At 32.6% G+C, this 21,094-nt stretch overlaps 2 protein-coding genes across 2 annotated transcripts; both read left to right on the top strand.

The window, feature by feature from the left end:
* Positions 1–6,175: 6,175 nt before the first annotated feature.
* LOC123206116 (protein NODULATION SIGNALING PATHWAY 2-like) lies at positions 6,176–8,004 on the top strand. Its single transcript, XM_044623247.1, has one exon. It carries the CDS (start codon positions 6,369–6,371, stop codon positions 7,866–7,868), a length of 1,500 nt encoding a protein of 499 aa, XP_044479182.1. The 5' UTR covers positions 6,176–6,368; the 3' UTR covers positions 7,869–8,004.
* A 2,759-nt stretch (positions 8,005–10,763) lies between these two features.
* Positions 10,764–19,502, top strand: LOC123206118 (probable N-succinyldiaminopimelate aminotransferase DapC). Its single transcript, XM_044623250.1, has 2 exons — positions 10,764–11,031; positions 18,169–19,502. Exons 1-2 carry the CDS (start codon positions 10,792–10,794, stop codon positions 19,318–19,320), a joined length of 1,392 nt encoding a protein of 463 aa, XP_044479185.1. The 5' UTR covers positions 10,764–10,791; the 3' UTR covers positions 19,321–19,502.
* The last annotated feature ends 1,592 nt before the right edge of the window (positions 19,503–21,094 follow it).

Consider the following 21,094-nt stretch of genomic DNA (forward strand, 5'->3'; position numbering starts at 1 on the left):
TTTAAAACCCTCAATAGATTGTTCCCTGTGTAAACTAGAATAATAAATATTATAAAGGTGAAAAAGACTTATTCCCATCCAAAATATATTCTTTTCTCAAGTTTTTTTTTATTATCTTTAAAAAAACATAAATATCCACTCATAGATTATTATCTTTAAAAAAACAAAAATGCAGTATAAATGGTCTATCTCTCCCAAAGCTTCATTTTCTTCTGGCAGTCTCTCTCTCCCTATCTCTCTCTCTCTGATCGATCATCTAAATGAAAATTATGAGCTCTTTGTTTGAGAAGACAATCTCTCTTCCCTAGGGTCACAAGCGGATTCACGATCTTGAAAGGAAGGCCAACGACTCTCAGGAGGAGAAGAGAGCGACGACGACAGACAACACAAATAAAGGAGAATGTCGCATTGTGTGTAAGCCATTGGGAAAATAGAGTGCCAATGATGAAGGGCAGGACTGACGTTGAATTGGTCTTAAGCGTGAAAGGCTACCAAAGACAGAGGAAGGAAGTGGCTGTTATGAATTGGGTCGAGAGAATGAAAAATAAATCCTAGGAAGGGAAAATGTTATTTTTTAAAGTCTGACCTAGAGAAAAAATTGTTAGTTTTTAGAGTTTATAAGAGAAAATAAGATAAAATTTTAATTCATTTTTAATATTATTATAAAATAACAATATTAGTCGTAAAACTAACAGACTTAACTGTCTTGCATGGATATTTAGATTTTTTGAAAAATAATGAATAGAAACTTGAGAAAAGAGTATATTCTAACGGTGCGTTTGGTTAGAGGACATTAAATATTACTTTGGTAATGTATTTTTTATTATTTATATTATTTTGTTTGGTTTATAAATAATAAAATATTTCAGTAATGTTTTATTACAAATAGTGATGTGATAAGTAATATAAAGAATAATATAAGGAGTAATCTGATTACTACCTCTACCTTATGTATTAAAAGATTATTAAGGTATTCTTCATTTTATTATAACTATATCCTTATTTCTTAATTTTTTTAGAGTAAAAATAATCTTATTTTCAATTAATATAATAAATAACATAAAAAAATATTTTAAAATAATTATATCCAATAATATTTAAGTAAAATAATATATAAATATTATCTCATTACTCTTAACCAAACATAATAATTACTTATACCTACTCAGTTTATTAAATTTTATTAAATATAGTAATAAATTTTATCTAATAATCTTTAAAATAATATATTTTTAAGATAATACTCTAATTTTAATAATAAAATATTCTTCAAATCAAATCACCCTTAAATGGGAATAAGTCTTTCGGTCTATTACAAATTATAATAATTAATAAATAATAAAATTATTATTAAATATTAAATTTAATTAATATTAATGTGTGAGACCAGGTGTGTCTAGTTGCAATAACTAAATAATGATTAGTTACTGTCTTACCGAAGCTTTTTGACTTGTCCTTGTAGCCGGCCGTCCAAACAGAACTGGACAGTGGAGGCGCGTGCCTGATTTTCACGGACCGGTCTGTTTCATTGCGTACATCTTACATTTCAGGCCGTTGCATCAATTAAATTACTATAATGTTCCAATCAAGCGCCCACTATATAGCCACGTCTTAGGTCACACTTTGGGGAATCCTTCACTTCACTGTATATCAACATCCATGTATTCTATTTTTATTTGTATTCGTTAATTTCCTATATATATTTTGGGTAATTAATTTATTTTGAAAATTCTTCCTCTAAAATTTCACTATCCTTATCACTGCACTGGACTTTGACCAAGCGTTAAGATTAATTGCTCCGACTGACTGGCATATTTGAGAATGATTCCGCCCATCCGATGGATTGACTTTTTACTTGGTCCATCATTTCAGCTATTTAGCAGCCGTAAATGAGTATGCTTTTCCTCATTCTCTGATAAACAAAATAAATATTAAACAATATTACTCGGGTAAGCAAAATATTAATAATGATAAATATTATTTTAATATTTATTTATATTTAATCGGAGAATCACTTTTACATATTTTATACTCAACTATATCATTAGAATTTATTTTTTATATATATTCAAATGTCATAAAAACTTTATTTTATTTTTGGTTTTTAATTCTCAAAAAGATTTAATTTATTTTTTAAAAATTTTATTGAGTCAATAATTGTTATGCGGGTACACTAACCCCTAGACAAGGTCATAGGTCATATCAGACCAAATTTAATATAACTTATTATATTTATAAGTTATATCATGTTAAGACTTGTGATATGATAAGATATGAGTTTTCGGTAGGTTGAACCTAAAGACCCCGATGCAACCCAAACAATTCATAGACACAACATGACTAGTAAAATTTGGGTCGTGCCACTGCATAACGTGTCTTTGACATGTTTATATAGTACATATCTCATAGTAATTATACTTTAAAGTAATGTTTAGTTGTCATATGACAAATATCTGATAGTATATCTAGAATTCTATTGACTTGACACATCAACTAAGTGTATAGATAATTCACACCAAGAGCGTGTAGATAACTCAAGTTGCCTAGATGCATTTGTTACATTAGGCAAATGATTATACACATATCACCTTAATTAATTGGATGGATATGCATACTTAGCAAAACATTCAAACACTATATGCCCCTGGATGATGACAATACCCTCACCACTTGGCCATAAAAGCCAATAAAGGGATAAGGGTAAAGATCTTTCTTATCAATTCGATCATTTTTCACGCTTGTGAATATATTCTTTGAATTCTCTTTAGTTTTTCTATAATAACATTTCAAATTCACTTATTCACCAAAAGCAAGAATACTCTTTGTAATTGTTTTTTAAAAAAACATTTTAAAAAATTAAAAATAGAATAATGAAAATAGGTTTGGCTTAAAGCAACCAAACTTCTTTAAAAATCTCTTGTATTATTATATAATTTTCAACATCAACAAGAGACTCAAAACAAAGAATGGATTCGATCAAGAAAATAATATATAAAAATATAAAATAAAAATGATTTATACAAAGTGAATATCTATAAAAATAATATAGAGGCAAAGACACCTTGGATGGTTAAATCTACGAATAGAATGAGATGTCTTTGTCCCTAGGCTTGAGATTTTCTTGTAAGAAAATTTGAGTAAATGGGTTAAATTGTCACTTAAGCATACACAGTTAATTACTTTTTATTAATAATAAGTAATTTTTACTTACAAATTATCATAAAATCCAAATGATTTAAACAATTTATATTGTGATATCGTCAAAAATAGTAAAATAATTTACTTGAATTAGTAATGTGACTAAATATGAATGTTCGTCAAATAAACTAGTAAGAGATATCATCGTTAATATTGATGAAGACGAAGAGATACTTGTTAGAGATGAGAGATTTCTCTTTAATGATTTTTCATATGAGTGTCGTCGTTAAATAGTTACTAAAGTAGGAGGATGAAAACCGAAAGATTTGGAGACAAGAAAAATCACATTTGAAAATTAAAAAAGTTAAAACTATGATAAAATTATAAGTTTTCAAAATTGAAAAAAATTAAATAAAATTATAATTTTTTTAATGTTATTAGTAAAATAATAGTTTTACTTTTAACCCTAATAAAAATAATTTTAACAAAAATTAAATTATAGATAAATTTTTAAATTTTTAAAAAATAATAAATATCAATTTAAAATTTTACTATGTCTTAAATAGAAGGAGGACTAAATGTCCAAATTAAGACTTAAATTTTGCATGGGCATTAAACATTCTTCTAAAAGTGAAAGCGAAGATTGGTGTGCTTAACAACTTTTCTTATGATGGGAAGTACGATCGGTGATGTATAAGTAATTTTAGAGAAGGTGGTGTGAGACGGCGGATCCGGCCGGTGAAGTGAGGTGGTGGAAATGCTGACATTGTCACAGTAAAAAAAAAAAAAAACCAGTCAAAGTGATGGAGTTTACGGAATATATCTTACTGACGTACTGTCAAACGTATTGCTGTCGTACTGAATTTCATTTTGATGGTTTCAAGGCAAATTGATTCGTAAATATCTTTGCTGCTATTTTTTATTATTATTTTTTACATTCTATATAATTTATATTATATTCCCCCAATCATGCATTTTTCTTTCCAGACTCTGAAATTCTGATTATCCGGTTATCATGTCACACAGTGTATTCATTCACTTGTAGTTATTAATATTTTGTAATATATAATATATATAATTTGATGTATTATAATATAAAAAAAAAATTATAAAATATATCAAATTAATATAATTAATTAATATATTATATAATATAATATATATTATTAATATAAAATATTAATTAAATTATTTATTATTTAAAAAAATTATATTATATAATATAATATTTAATATATGATATATAATATAAAAATTAGATTTTTGATATACAATATACAATTCAACTATTATACATTTAACTATTACAACGGTAGTTTCCTTATTAACAAAAAAGAAAATTATATTAAAATCATTTAACCATAGTAACTCACCTTGGTCCAAAACCAAAGGTAAGGCAAAGTATTTAATAATATAATAATAACATAAATTATAAAATAACTAATTAAACTATTTTAAAAACATTTATGAGAAATTATAATAAATATGTAAAACTAAATGGTGTTAAGTGAAATTATCTAAAACTTTAAAAATTAAGCAAAATTACCCTTAATTTGGGAAACGACTAAATTGTCCTTATATATAAACTCCACATTTCCTATAGATTTATTGTTCAAATTCAGAAAAAAAATCGGATCTCCCATGGGGCGCAACTGGGTTTCGTTTTTTCCATAGACTTTTTGTATTTTTAGATAATCGAAAATGACAAATAAAGATAGTACATCATCTCACTTCTTATTTGAATTAATTTATTGTTGAAAGTATTGAGATTTAAGGGAAATTTTGAGGTTTAAATATTTTGGGTTTTGATTTTGAACAATGCATAAAATGTTTGATTCTTGGTTGTTTTACTTGAATTTAGAGGCTGAAATGACGATTTTTTGCCAAAAAATGGGTTAAATCTGTCGGCGCTACGGTAATCTCCCATGGGCGCTCAGGGGGTGGGGGAAAAATTTAGCGTTTTCAAAATTTTAGGAGAAGGGAAAGAGGGGCGTAGAAAATTTTACACTGAACTGTGAGGCAGTCTGTGAAAACCGTGGGTTGGGTAGAAATTGACTTTTTTTAAACTATAGGCCTTTAGGAGACAGACTTTGAACAACTATAACTTTTGATCCGAAAGGAGTTACGGTGTTTCAAGCTCTATAACGACAACCCGCTTCACCGATTGAGCCCAATTTGGAGGCCCAAATAAAACTGTTTCAGTGTGTATTATGCAGTTTTTTTGTTTTACCAAATTTAAGATTTTCAGTTTTTATGATTTTGAGCTTGTTTGTAACCGGACTAGACTTTTTTTATATGTAGTTTTCAAATTTGACATCTGTCTCTTTAGTTTTGTGCTTTTTTGGACAAGTTTTACGATGTAATTATGAAATTTCAGATCAATTTTTTGATTTTTTTGTTTCTAAGAACGGGTAGTTTTCAAAATTTAGATCTCTTTTTTCAGATTTTTAAGTGATTTTGTAATTGTTGACATTTTAGGGTATTTCAATAAATCTATTTTTTTAACATATTATTTAAATCCTTTATATATTTGTGTAATATCAAAACGCTCTTCATATTTTTCTAATATTTTATTTAACCCCTAAATTATTATCAAATATCCAAATGTCCTATTTACATGACATACGAAATAGGATTAACAAATAAAATTAAGTTTTGAGTTAAAATTCATATAAATATTTTTTTTTATGAATTGATTTTTTTTATTTGAATTAAAAAATATGAACTTATTCCTTCCGAATGAATCTATAGTAATTGATATTAAGTAAAAATAAGTATTTAAATGATATGAAAAATATATATAATGAGAGTGAGAATGAAAGAGCTCATATAAATATAATAAAAATTAATTTTAGTATTTTAAAAAAAATTTAAGATATTTTTATTTAAAAATAAAAGAATAGGTATTTTTACTTAATAATGAGGTAAAATAGTTATTTAATTTAACTTCCCTCATTTTTATCTTCGCCATCCAGACGTCCCGTATAAATGTCATAGAGCAGGTGGGTGGAGAGTCTATAAAATGGCAAAGGATTTATCTAGAGCCCATCTTATTCTATACTCAATTAAAATTTAATAACTCAATCAATCACTTGCCACCTCAACTGTCTCTTCTTCCAGCTCTTTCCCTCTTCTTTTATGTACACCTAAGTCTCTCATTATAATACCCTAAACTGAACAACCAACACATCCAGATTCACGATCTTATAGCTTCAATTTCGACTTCATCCATGGCTATGGCTATGGCTATGGATTTCGATGACTTCCTTGACCTCCAATTCTCCGGCTACAGCTCAACCACCACCACCACCACTACTGCCACAACCCCCACCACTTCCGACGACGGCCAACCCTATAACTGGAATGACTGGTCCCCGGTTGTCGATTGGGAGGCTTTATCAGGCGGCCATGAAGATTTTCAGGACCTTATCGATTCAATGATCGACAATTCTGGATTAAACGCTGCTCTAGTTGATAGTGAAACCAGTAACTCCTCCGTTGACACCACCATGGCCGTGGATGAAGAAACCAACGGCGAAGATTTCAAGGGCTTGAGGTTGGTCCATCTCTTGATGGCCGCAGCCGAGGCTCTAACTGGCGTTAACAAGAGCCGTGAATTGGCTCGAGTGATATTGGTTCGGCTCAAGGAGTTGGTGTCCCCAAACAACGGCACCAATATGGAAAGATTGGCGGCGTATTTTACAGACGCCTTGCAAGGTTTAATAGAAGGCTCCAGTGGTGCGCATGGTAAACACCTGATAACCGAAGGGCCGCACCACCATCATCACCGTGACGAACATCATCAAAACGACGTGCTTGCTGCGTTTCAGCTGTTGCAAGACATGTCACCTTATGTAAAGTTCGGCCACTTCACGGCCAATCAGGCGATTCTTGAAGCCGTAGCCAATGACAGGAGAGTCCACATAGTTGACTATGACATAATGGAAGGGATCCAATGGGCTTCCTTAATGCAAGCTTTAGTTTCCAGAAAGGATGGCCCACCAGCCCCACATCTTCGGATCACTGCCGTATCAAGAGGCGGAAGTGGGCGACGGTCAATCGGGACCGTTCAAGAAACAGGTCGCCGTTTGGTTGCATTTGCAGCATCAATTGGTCAACCTTTTTCTTTCCATCAATGTAGGCTGGAGTCTGATGAGACATTTAGACCTTCAACAGTAAAATTGGTCAGAGGAGAGACATTGATTGTGAATTGTATGTTACATCTCCCACACTTTAGTTACCGAGCACCTGATTCGATTTCTTCTTTTCTATCGGGAGCCAAGAGCTTAAACCCAAGACTAGTAACTCTAGTGGAAGAAGAGACAGGACCCATTGGAGATGGAGGGTTTGTGGGACGTTTTATGGACTCATTGCATCATTATTCAGCGGTTTATGATTCATTAGAGGCAGGGTTTCCAATGCAGAACCGAGCCCGAGCTTTAGTGGAAAGGGTGTTTTTGGGGCCCCGAATATCCGGGTCATTGGCTCGGATGTACCGAACCCATGGAGGAGAGGAGAGTTGCTCATGGGGTGAGTGGTTGGGTGGGATGGGGTTTAAGCCTGGTGATATAAGTTTTGCCAATCATTGCCAGGCGAAACTATTGTTAGGCGTATTCAATGATGGGTACCGGGTGGAGGAAGCGGCAAATAATAGGCTGGTTTTGGGATGGAAAAGTAGGCGTTTGCTGTCAGCTTCTGTGTGGATTTGTTCGTTGGATTCTGAATTGTAGAAATTGTTTGTTTCTTTCCGCATTGTAAAAATTGTTTGTTGGTTTGTTTGGTATTACCTTTCTAATAAGCCCACTATTTGTATTGTATAATAAGCGCCAGATCGGCTTTATGTTGATATGAACGGCTTGTACGAAACTGAAGTTTGAGTTTTAAAGAAGGGAAAAATACTATTTCCCACCCATGTTTTAGTTCGACCTCAAAGTCATACCCACAAGAGATGAAAATTCAGTTTTTTCACTCATAACCAAACTATCGTCTAATTTCTCAGTTAGGGGCAGGCGTAAAATCGATATTTTACTATTTAAAACCTTAAAACTTTAAAATTTCATCTTTTTCCCCTCCAGGTTTTAAAAACTGACAACTAAACGCATCCTCAAAGTTTAAAAAGTTTAGATTTCATCCCTAGGGTTTGCTTCCTTCTCTAGCCACCACCGACGGCCGATGCATTCCACCAATCTCGCATCTCCGACTACAAAGGACGAAGAAGGACAACCCTTCGTCGTCCAAATCTGGACAATGAAGCGTCGTCCAGATCTAAAAGAGTAGACGACGTCTGGGTGGAGTGACGAAGAGAGACCGTCGCATCGTGCAATGAAGAGATCTCCGTCTCTTCGTCGCACCGTGCGACAAGGAGGTCAAGATCTCTTCGTCGCACCATCGTCGTCCCACCAGGAGAAGAATGAGGTTGGTGACGACGTCGAAAGATGAAATTGAAGAATGAGGGTGAAACTGCTATTTTTGAAAGTTATGGGGGACGGCTGCGTTTTGAAAAATATGGAAACCCTAGGTTTGGGGGTGAAAATGTTAGTTTTCAAAGTTTAAAAACTTTGGTGAAAGATGAAATGTTAGTTTCTAAAACCTAAGGGGGGTGAAAAGTAATAACTTTATAACTTTTTAATATAAATAGTAAAATATTGATTTTGCCCCTGTCCCTAACTGAAAAATTGGATGACAGTTTGGTCATGGGTGGGAAAACTAAATTTTCATCTCCCGTGGGTATGAGTTTGAGATAGACCTAAAAAATGGGTGCGAAATAGTCCTTTTCCCTTTAAAGAACAATTATGCTTATGCTTTGATGGGTGCATACATTGGTTGTACACCGTATCATATTCTACCCGATCATTATAATAACAAACAAATTATATATTTTGACTTATTTAATATAATAATTATAAATTTAATCACTATTTAATCAGCTATTCCAAATGGGATCTTTTGAAGCAAAACATTGAAAGCTTTTAAAATTATTTGGGTCCACGACCAGGCCAGTTATCATTTCTTTTAGTTTTGATTAGTGTTTGGTATGGTATGGTATGGTACGGTTGATGTCATCTTAGATTAAATATGATTAATTCCATAAAAATTATCATATGAATTCCAATAATATTATTTGTTAGCAAATCGCTGTCTTGTTTTACCTCATCATGTTGAAGATTCCTCAGAATGTACCTTTCAATACAAATTGTATATTAATTTTGTTTGTCAACTATAACAAGATTATTGAATCCTCTTTACAACTAATTATGTCACCCAAAAAGTTCCCTCCTGTTATTCATCCTTAAAATGACACCCTATTTTCTTTATTATTTATGTTTTCATTATTGCAATTTATACACACCTAATGCTTTGTTTTTTTAATCAAATTTTTGTTCTAGAAACCATAATTTATTATTTATCGTATAATAAGTAATATTTTTATATATTTTTTAATATATAATTTAAATATATAGATGGTATATTATAATATGATTAGATATTATTTTATCTTTAATTTAAAATTATTTAATCATATAATGATACATCTGTATATCTAAATTATGTACAAAAAATATTTATGTAGAGTTTTATTGTAATTAAAAAGTTTAACAAATTTAATAGGGGTGTATGTAGCCCTTAGCCTTCCAATCTAACGATGTAGAATCCATTTCCCCTGCCTGCCCCATATGATAATTATATTAATTTGTTGATGCATAAATTCAATTAAAATCAATACATCAAATGAATTGAATATGCAATTCCATAAATTCTCTCCTATATTCTTTCTTTATTTTTTATGATCAAGAGTGATGAAAGAAAAATGTGAAAAAACTATTAGAATGAAAGACATCTATTGGCCCTATAATAAAATCAAAAGTTTAATCTAGAGATAGATTTGAATTATTGCTCTTATTTTTTAGATCATATGTTTTTACTACTTAAACTATCTCTAAAAATCTTCTGCAATATATATATATATATATATATTATCTGTATATCCAAATTATTTATCAAAAACATATATATATAGCATTGCTCTGTGTATTACTAGGTAGAAGAGACTTTGAAAGAATTAATGTATTTGCCACTAAATACCTCTCTGGTGGGCTGACACGTAAGTCAAATGGGTATCGTAATAAGAACTCAACAATGGGCCTAAATGGAATGTTGCTTACTTGATGGGTTTGTTTGTGAAAATTAAGAGTTTAAATTTGATTTTACTTAATTCTAGTTTCTAGTTCAAGATTAGGTTATTATAAATAGGGATTTAATATTTTCATAGTTTTGAACAATAAAATTTACGATAAAACTATATGTATCTATTTTGAATATATAAATAAGTATATATTTGATGTATATCATAAACTGATTGAATGATTTAAAATCAAAAATAAAATAATATCCAATTATATGATAACAAATTATATGTGTGTGTGTTTATATACTGAAAAATGATACACATAGCATTGTTCTAAAATTTATGAAAGTTATTGAAGTGAAGGAGATAGCTTTATAAATTTGACTTTTGGAAAACTTGAACTTTTTAAGGAACCATTAATCAAAGATTTACAGTCACAAGCCCATTATCTAAAGTTTGGCCCAGTCCTGCCTTCAAAAACGCAGCAAGAGACCAGCCGCCCTAACCCCATACAAATTTTCTTAGTCATGCAGAGTCAGTGTACCTGGACAAGTTCTGATATGCTTAAACCCTACTCCTTGAGGACTTTTACTTCGACATTGCATCCATTTTCTAAGCATTTTTGTATAAATACTCCTACGCGTACTCAAATTAAAAGAGCCACCAGGTGCCCATCTCTCATGGCAAATCTGTCCAGCGTTTCGACTCAGAAAGATGCCGTTTTGGAACAAAATGTGTCGACCCAGAGCGGTAATCGGCCTGTAGAGGTATTTCCAGTTGTTAATTTCTTGATGTTAGTTCGTTTTCAGCTGCTCTGAAGTGGGTTTGAGCTAATTTTTAATTTTAGTTGTTAGATTTCACTTTTGCCATAATTTAAGATTGGTGTTTAGTGTTTCTTTGCGTTGGGTTAATAGTTTGTATAGGCATATGTCTTCATGGTGCATTCGATTTGGGCGAGAAGATAGTTTGAATTTAATCAAATGATTTTTGTATTCCTAGACTTGAAGATTGTCATTATTTATGTGGCTGTTTCTTTAAACTTGTTAAATTTTGCCAATTGATTCTATATTTTTTGGCTATCAATGTTCTTTTGCTCGTATTATTTTTAATCAAAGCTTTAACTCAAGGGGAAGCAACCTGTACTATTTGCTTCAGCTTGTGAATTTTATTTGATTGGCACTGCATAGAGTTGCACGTTAAGAGTAGTAATTGTTGTTTTATGTTTGTGTGAATTTATGATGAAGAGGGACCCGATTCGATAATTATCTTTATATTTCAAATGATGCAATTGTACATTCTTATATCAGAGTCTTTGCTGAGTTCATGCCTCCTCTTTCCCATTAACAAAATATTTTAGTCTCAAGATAGAAATTATTAAGGCTTGGCATATACTTTTTACTCAGTGTATAAAGTTGACAACTTTTGCTATTTTGGTGGTGCCTAAGTAGAAATATGAAGACACTGGATGCTTGTGCTATTATAGATGTTTTCTCCATATCCATCTTTGAATCAGTTATACTTATGCTGCATGATATATAAATGTCTATTTGTATGCTTGCAAATGGGATAAAAATTGGGTTTTTTTTTTTCTTAAGTGGATTATAGTTTTTGCGTTCTGTTATTCTGGCTTCCCTTATATTGCTTTTAGATGAGGATTTGGATTATGTTCTTCAAAACTGAGTGTACATTCATTTACAAGTGTCATGAGCCCCATGCAACCATGGCATAGTTCTTGCAAGTTAAGATGCCATTTAGCTTTCACCGGTTATTTTCTGTAGCCATTTGACTTTGTCAAAAATGCAACATGCCTCTTTTACTTTTCTCCTTTTTATAATTATGTTGTGTTATCAATACTATAATCTTGTACAGAGATCTATTTCTCACTTCCCTTGTTGAACCGAATTCAAGATAACCACTTTGAGCTTTTCTCAGTTTTATGAATGTTGTTTGTATTCTGGGCAAAGGAAAAACTTCAACATAGTTCTGTTTATGTCTATTGAAGATTGCATATAATTTTTTGTAAATATCCCTGAATAATTTCTTCCTATTATCACTGGATTTCATCGTATAATAACTTGATTGATTAGAAATTGTTGATTGTTAATTACTTGCATTGATTGTATTCTATACCTATATATTGCATGTAAATCATTTAGTAAAAATATAAAAAATAATTATTTTCTCTATTAAATTTTGTATTGATATCTAAGTCAGTGATACCTTGAAAGTAGCCATTGAAGAGCACCCACTGAAGAAATTGTCACTGAAAAGTTGGAAATTATTTTCAGACTCAGAGGGAGCCGTCAAAGAGCACCCACTGAAGAAGCTGAAAATTTCTTCTAGAGCCAAGATCCTATCAACTGTTGTTGTCATGTGCTTTTGCCCTTGCCGCTACATGCGTTGGTTGTTGTCTTGATCAAACGTTGTGTCAAATTATTTACTTTTTTTTTTGCTTATTTTCATTCTTGGTACCATCTTTAATTTCTACACATTTAAAGGAATCTGAGAACTAGGTTACATGCAAATTTTGTATTGTTGCTAACAAATAAAACAACAAAATTGACAATTTCGTGCTATCACCGTCACCAGCTTCAACAAGTTTTCGATATTGATCTCTTGTCGTTCAATGCCTGATGCTATCATTCATATCGTTGCTAGAAAAGCTTCATATCATTGACATTTGTCATCATCATCAACTTCAATAAACTATTTGCCAAAAAAGAGTGTCGATCTCTTGTTGGAACATCACTCTTTCACCCTCATTAACAACCTCTTCATCGAACGGCGAAGTTTTTGTTTGACCTAGCGGATCGTATCATGACTTCAAGTTGCTCATTATCATCATTGTTGATCTAATCATTGATTTGCCTGTCCTCTAACGAAATGGAGTTGTTCGATATGGCTTCATTGGATGAGTCTTGTAGATTTGAAGGTTTCACCATTTTATTTTCTTCTTGAATCGAGAGTTTGTTTCTTGAAAGAGAGAACAAGAGAAAGAAAATGATCGACCAACCTAACCTATTTCCTCTTTGTTTTGGAATCATTCATACAAAGTATGAGACATCCTTGTATATTCTAAAAAGGGATTGTATTTCTTCGAATTCCACTTTGCTATTGGAATTTGATCGAACATGATGAAATTTGTTGATGATATATTGCATGTGTTAGAGAATGTCAACGCATGAATAACTCAATTGGAGATACAAACCTGCAAATTGGAGATTTCTATTGATGATTTGAAGAAATTGATAAGGAACAATCGTGAAAGTACTGATGGAAAAATGAGAGTTATGGAAATATTCTAAGAGAGATCCAATCAAGGGTTCTAAAGGATGAGCAAGAAAAAGAGTCTATTCCTTCTAGTGAAACAAAGACTAATGATGATGTGATACAGACCTGGAGAGCAAGCAGTTCCCAGTCCAGCAGAGCAATGGTACCCAGGGAGCAGCTTCAGTTATCAACAATCTCAGGAACCCAGTCACACACCAAAACAAGAAAACAATAAGCAATGAAACAGTGAAATGCAATTATCTCATGTAACAGAACAATCAGATCTGTATTGTATTCATTCCACAGAATTCCTTTTCATAAATGGAAGAGTCCCCAAAGCATTACAATAGATTTTCTTACACAAAAGAATGGAGAGTTCCCTGTGCATTACAATCAAAATTTGCAGAATTTACATTAAGAGAACTGTTCATACAAAATGACAGTCTTCCACAATACCCTCACCAACTCAACTGCTCTTCCTCCTTACAGCTATTCGAGAGGCTGTAATCTCCCCCTTCTCTCTTCCTTTCATCCGCCAAAAAGCTGCCCATCTTTTTCCCCTCCAAGTCTATATCTACTCTCCTTTTTCTCTGCTTCCTGTCTCCCACTCATGGTCTGCCACCTCATCATTTGCATTTCCCAGGATCAATTCATTCCTGCTGCATTGATTTGAAAAACTCTCAAGGCCTGCTGTTTTGTTCTTTGCCTTTCCCGTTTGACTGCTATTTGCTGCTCTTCCTCTTTTGCTTTTCTTTTTGACATAAACCTTCACCCTAACATGATGCTTCAAAAATAGTCTCGTCATTCGTCACAACCATAAATAATAGAGGTAAGGTTTTAAATACATTTGCACCTGTTTCAAATAGTACGTGGATAATTGATTCTGATGCGACATATCATATGATAGTTGATTTTAGACATCTCTCACGACTTAAATGCTCTTTACAAAAAATTTTTTTCCCATTGCCAATAGTAACACAACCTAAGTTATTGGGGAAGGATCCTTAACCTTCATTGATACTCTAAATTTAGAATTTGTTTTAATTTTACCATCGTTAGATTATAATCTTGTGTTAGTTTTCCAACTAACAAAGGCCTTGTCTTGCGTTATTTTTTTCGCCTAATTGGAGACAATGAAATATAAGATATGGTTGTGGCATCGACAATTGGGGCATGCTTCCTTTAGTTATATTAAAGAAGTTATCTCCTAGTACCAAGTTTAATGTTTCCCATTTACATTTATGAACTTGCAAAAAGTCATTGTACATGTTCTCCTTCAAGTTTAAATAAATGTCCAAACTTGTTTATGTTTATTCATTTTGATGTCTGAGGACCTTCCAAAGTTCCAACCTTGGGTGGATGTCGATGGTTTGTTACTTTTATTGATGACTGTATTAGGACAACTTGGTTTTTCCTAATGAAAACAAAAGGAAAATTGAACTTGTTTTAGAAATTTCATTAAATAATTAGTAATCAATACAATGCAAAGGTACAAGTTCTTTGTAGTAAGTGTTAGATTTATGATTTTCAGTAATACTTGGAAACACATGGAATGATTATCAAACCACTTGTTATAACATACCTCGGCAAAATGGAGTGGTCAAGCAAAAAAATTGACATTTTTGAGAGTTTGTGCAAGCATCATTAATGGAAGCTCATATGCATTTATCATATTGGAGAGAAGCGTTTACTTCCCCAATATACTTAATTAATCGAGTTCTTGCCAACTCTCTTGACTTTTGCACACCATTCTAGACTCTCAGTGATGCTATTATTGCTCCAAATTCAACTCCTCATGTTTTTTGTTGTGTTGTTTTCATTCACCTTCATAAGCATCAATGTAACAAGTTAACTCCTAGAGTATTGCTATATGTTTTTCTTGGATATGTTATTCTTCAAAAAGGATATTGATGTTTCCATCTCCTAAGTTGCAGATTGTTTATCACAATAGCTGTGAAATTTCATGAAGATTCGATATATTTTTCGTTTAAGCTCGAACTTAAAGAGGAGTGTCTTAGGGAAATTTTAGACTTTGGACTATTAAAGTTATCACATCTCTAAAGAAAGTAGATCTCCAAAAATTATTGCCAAGTAAAGTAGATTTTCAGGACTTATTAATCAAAATATAAGTACCTTGGATGAAAGTAGTATAGCATTAGATGACCAAAGGGGTAATGAACATTCAGAAGTAGAAGGTGTGATTCCTCTTCCGACAACTGTTGAATCTTTGGAGTCAGATTTTTTTGTTGATACACTTGACCAAACATAAAAACACTAATTAAGGAATGACTTTGATTAACTTTCTAAGTCGATCAAAAGACAATTACCACAACATCACACTAAAGGTATTCTTAAAACTACATATGAAAACTAACCTTTCTAGCAAAGTTAAATATTCTATGAGTAATTTTGTGTCATATCATCGTCTCTTATAATCAAATAAGTCATTTGTAAATCAAATATCTTTTGTAACTATTCTTAATAGTGTGTAGGATGTTTTAGTTGATCCCAAGTGGAAAACTTCTATGAATAAGGAGATGAAGTTCTTACAAAAAAATTTGAGAATTTGTTGATTGCCTATCAGGGAAGAAACTAGTAGATTGTTGATGGATTTAAATTGTGAAGTACAAAGCATATGACATGGTGTAACGCTTTAAACCAAGATTAGTTGCTAAAGGGGACACCTAAACTTATAGGATTGACTATACAAAGACATTTGCACCTGTTGTCAAAATCAACATGGTTCAAGCATTGCAATAAGTGACTACATACTTGGATTGACCATTACAATAATTTGATGTGAAGAATGCCTTTCTACATGGTGAACTATTTGAAGAAGTTTACATGGATTTCCTACCAAGATGTATGGTTCTAGTAAAACATAGTCAGAGGGTGTGCAAATGCAAACTAAAGAAATCAAAGTATGGCTTGAAACAATCTCCCAAAGCTTGGTTCGAAAGGTTCACAAGCTCAATGATAGACTTTGGATACCATCACAAAAATTAAAATTATACTCTATTCCTGAATAAACAAAGGGAAATAAACAATGTACTCATTGTTTATGTGGACGATATGGTTGTCATAAGGGATGATCCGGTAGAGAGGGTTTATAAAGACACTTATCTAAAGAATTTGAAATGAAGGATCTAGGCTCTTTGAAATACTTTTTTGGGATTGAAGTTTCAATCAGTTGAAGGAATCTTTCTATCCCAAAGAAGCATGTGATATGACTTTGAGAGAGCTACATCTCAAAAGCTAGTTATTGAAATTGGAGAGTCTAAGGTTGTATAAATCCCATATTAGAAGCCCATACTTTCTAATATGGGATCCAAGTTTCATACCACCACCTTTGGTAGCCTTGGCACCCATGTGGGCTAGTATGCGCTAGCTTCCTGCCAATCTTGGGTGAACAATGCAATATCGACGTCATCACCTGCGCTGCAAGATTGCAACTGAGAGATGTGGTGATGATTTTGATACCAAATGATATGAACCTTGGGAGAACCATACCTTAAAAGTTAGCTATTGAAATTGGAGATCCTAAGACTATATGAATCTCATACTAAAGGCTCATATTTTCCAATATAAGATCCAAATCTCATATTTTGTATTTGAGATCCTAATAGTGTGCCTTAGATCTTTTAGAGGAAACAAAGATGTTAGAATGTCAACCAATTGATACATCAGTAAAAGAAGGTTTGAAGTTAAGTGTTGAACCTAATCAAGTTTTTGCTAACAAAAGGAGGTATCAAAGACTTGTGGGGAGACTAATGTATATGTTTCACATAAGGTTGGATCTTGCTTATACACTAGGTGTTGTTAATCAATATATGTGTACTCCTAGAGAACAACATATGAATGTAGTCATGCACATCGTATGATATCTAAAGCCTACTCCTAGAAAGGTAATTTTGTTTATCAAGAAGACAAATTTCCAATGCATAGAAGAGTGTATAAATGTTGACTGTGTAGATGATGGACGATTCACTTTAGGTTACTTTACTTTTGTGGTGGTAATTTGGTTACATAGAGAAGTAAGAAACAAAATATTGTTGCCATTCTAGCATTAAAGCTTAATTTAGAGGTATGACACTTGGACTATGTGAAATATTTTGGCTACAATTCCTCTTGTAAGACTTGGGTTACTCATCTGGGCTCCTAATTTAGTTGTATTGTGACAATAAAGTTACATTTGATAGTGCACATAATCCTAAGCATGTTGAGGTGGACAAATTCTTCATTAAAGAGAAACTCGATGGAAAATTTTTGGAGTTACCTAAGATTTAATTAAAAGGCCAGTTAGTTGATACTCTCACCAAAGTAGTCTCAAGTCGATCATTTGCAAGATTTTTAAACAAGTTGAGCATCAGTGACATCTATGCAACAATTTGAGGGGAAATGTTATCGGATTTCTTATTATCGAACTTGACTGACTAGGAAATTGTTGATTGTATATTAATTGCATTGATTGTATGTTATTACTTATATATTGGATGTAAATCATTCAATAAATATATGAGAACGAGAATTATTTTATCTACTAAATTTTGAGTTTGTCAACTGAATAAGTAGAAAGTTGTGACCCTTTTGTTCTTAGTGTTTCATTCTTGTAATAAGTTGCTCTCCCTTGTCAGGTAGCTAAGCGCTTGGAAAAATTCAAAACGACAATATTTACACAAATGAGTATGCTTGCCATCAAACACGGAGCTATAAATCTTGGCCAGGGATTCCCCAACTTTGATGGTCCAGAGTTTGTTAAAGAAGCAGCAATTCAGGCTATTAATGATGGTAAAAACCAATATGCCCGTGGATTTGGAATTCCAGAGTTTAATGCTGCAATTGCTGCCAGGTTTAAGAAAGATACTGGACTGGTGGTGGACCCTGAAAAGGAAGTTACTGTTACCTCTGGATGCACGGAGGCCATTGCTGCAACTATATTAGGTTTGATCAATCCTGGTGATGAGGTGATCCTTTTTGCTCCTTTTTATGATTCTTATGAAGCCACCCTCTCCATGGCTGGTGCAAAAATCAAATGCATCACATTGCGCCCTCCTGATTTCGCTATCCCCATTAATGAGCTCAAGTCCACAATCTCAAAGAATACTCGTGCAATTCTTATGAACACGCCACATAACCCCACTGGAAAGATGTTCACTCGGGAAGAACTTGATATTATTGCATCCCTTTGCATTGAGAATGATGTGTTGGTCTTTTCTGATGAAGTCTATGAAAAGTTGGCATTTGAAATGGATCACATCTCTATAGCCTCTCTTACTGGAATGTTTGAGAGGACTGTAACAATGAATTCCTTGGGGAAGACCTTCTCTTTAACAGGGTGGAAGATCGGTTGGGCAATAGCACCTCCACATCTGACATGGGGAGTGAGGCAGGCACACTCTTTCCTTACTTTTGCTACATCCACTCCAATGCAGTGGGCAGCTACAGCTGCTCTTAACGCCCCAGACTCGTACTATGTGGAGCTAAAGAAGGATTATATGGCTAAGAAGGCAATTTTGGTGGAAGGCTTGAATGCTGTTGGTTTCAAGGTATTCCCATCAAGTGGCACGTACTTTGTGGTTGTAGATCACACTCCCTTTGGGCTGGAAAACGATATTGAATTTTGCGAATATCTGATCAAGGAAGTCGGTGTAGTGGCAATTCCAACTAGTGTTTTTTACTTGAACCCGGAGGAGGGGAAGAATTTGGTCAGGTTTACCTTTTGCAAAGATGAAGGAACTTTGAGGAGTGCAGTCGAGAGGATGAAGGAAAAGCTGAAGAAAAAGTGACAGTATTTATGTAACTCGAATTCAGTCATGTCAGAGTATAAGAATGTTTCTCTTTCTAATGCTTAGCATTTCCAGGTTTGAGGTAATTGTTATCATTCCCAGGAGAATGAATTTTATTTAAATAAATAGAATTCTGCTTTCTGTATCTTAAATCAACATGTAATGGTTGTTGTTTAAGTGTTTATGATCTCTAAATTTGCTTACAAAAACAGCAAAAAAAAAAAAAAAAGAAAGTTGGTTCTGTATTCTTGAAAGTGAAAGACAAATGGGACTCATGATATATGACAAATGCAATCCGTGGTATCCATGTGATTAAACAGATTATGATGAATTATGGTTATAATTTGAAATTATTAGAAAAATTTAAGAACATGGATCTTAATACATGGTGGCAGGAATTAACTTACATCGTTGTGGATTCACAGAGACTCGCGGTTAAAATGATAGCTATAGGATCAGGGTGGATATAAATGATATAGATTATAAATATCTCTTGGTTCAAATTTAATTTAAGTGGAAAATAGTTTAATTTGAATTCAATTTAAACTCATTAAGTCAAAATTAAGATGATTTGAGTTTAATTTGAATAAAAATATTTAACTTAAGTTTGGTTTTATTTTAGTTTGAATTTATAGTTCGAATTTGTAATTCAGAATTTTGGATTCACGATTTAAATTTGTAACTCGTTGACAATATAATAATGTTTTATCTAATGATAGAAAAATGATATTGTTTTAACAATTGTTATACATAATTTGAATCATATCATGAGTTAAGTTCGAATAAAATCGAATCATCTATTTAGCTTGTGAGTTAAATTGAGTCAAATTTTTTTTAATTCAAGTTTGATTTGATTTAAAAAATGAGTTAAATTTCTTAATTCACATTTAATTTGAATTTAAGTTAAATGAATTTGAACTTATTTGCACTTAGTTGAGCTAGCTTTTGAACCTCATTCAGCTCAGTTTGTCTATGGAGAATATACACAGAGAGAGAGAGAGAGAGAGAGAGAGAGATTGTAGAGAATCCCCACCAGGGCCAAAGTTTTGCCACCTAATACAGCAGCCAGTGGTGAAGGTGGTTGCACTTTGCGGAACCCTTGTGGACTGCTGTTCTTTGGGTGGAGCTGCCCAGTTTGGGCCTACTAGTAAGACATTGTGGGCTTTTGGCTTTCCTATTTTGGGTTCTTGCATGGTGAACACAAGCTAGAATTGCAATGAAAAACAGTGTAGGCGGTTAGTGCAAACAACGCGTCAAAGGGCAAGATCATTATAGAAGAATGATGGAATAAAAAATTGAAGAGCATTCCGGCTAATGGGATAATCGTTCTTCAATGTCTTGTCTTTTCTGTTTGTTTTTAGTGCCACAATTATTTGATGCTTTTAATAATTGCAAGATTAATCGTTTACCACATAAAATATTACCAAATTTGAATATATAAATTCCCTACTTAAATTTTTTTGACCAGGGTGAGTTCATGTTTTATGCTTGCTTCAATATTTCATAGAGATACCCCATTGAACCAAAAAAAAAAAGAGATTTTATATATAAAAGGGATATAAGTTCAAATTTTTTCAATGTAAATTTTATATAAGTTCAATATTTCATAGGGTGAGTTCATGTTTTTGACCAGGGTGAGTTCATGTTAACACTGCAGTATAATAAATTACAAGTCAGGTTCTGAAATTCACCACCGTCTCTCCTATTCAGAATCAAATCGATTATTCTTTACTAAATTTGACCTTTTCCACTTCAAATTGTTTCCCTGCCGGTT

The sequence above is a fragment of the Mangifera indica genome, unplaced genomic scaffold, assembly GCF_011075055.1.
Source record: "Mangifera indica cultivar Alphonso unplaced genomic scaffold, CATAS_Mindica_2.1 Un_0024, whole genome shotgun sequence".
NCBI classification, from domain to species: Eukaryota; Viridiplantae; Streptophyta; class Magnoliopsida; order Sapindales; family Anacardiaceae; genus Mangifera; species Mangifera indica.

Coding starts and splice junctions, on each gene's coding strand:
- LOC123206116 (XM_044623247.1), top strand. CDS start 6,369: ATGGCTATGGCTATGGCTATGGATTTCGATGACTTCCTTGACCTCCAA.
- LOC123206118 (XM_044623250.1), top strand. CDS start 10,792: ATGCAGAGTCAGTGTACCTGGACAAGTTCTGATATGCTTAAACCCTAC. Junction 11,032..18,168: donor GCGGTAATCGGCCTGTAGAG/GTATTTCCAGTT, acceptor CTCCCTTGTCAG/GTAGCTAAGCGCTTGGAAAA.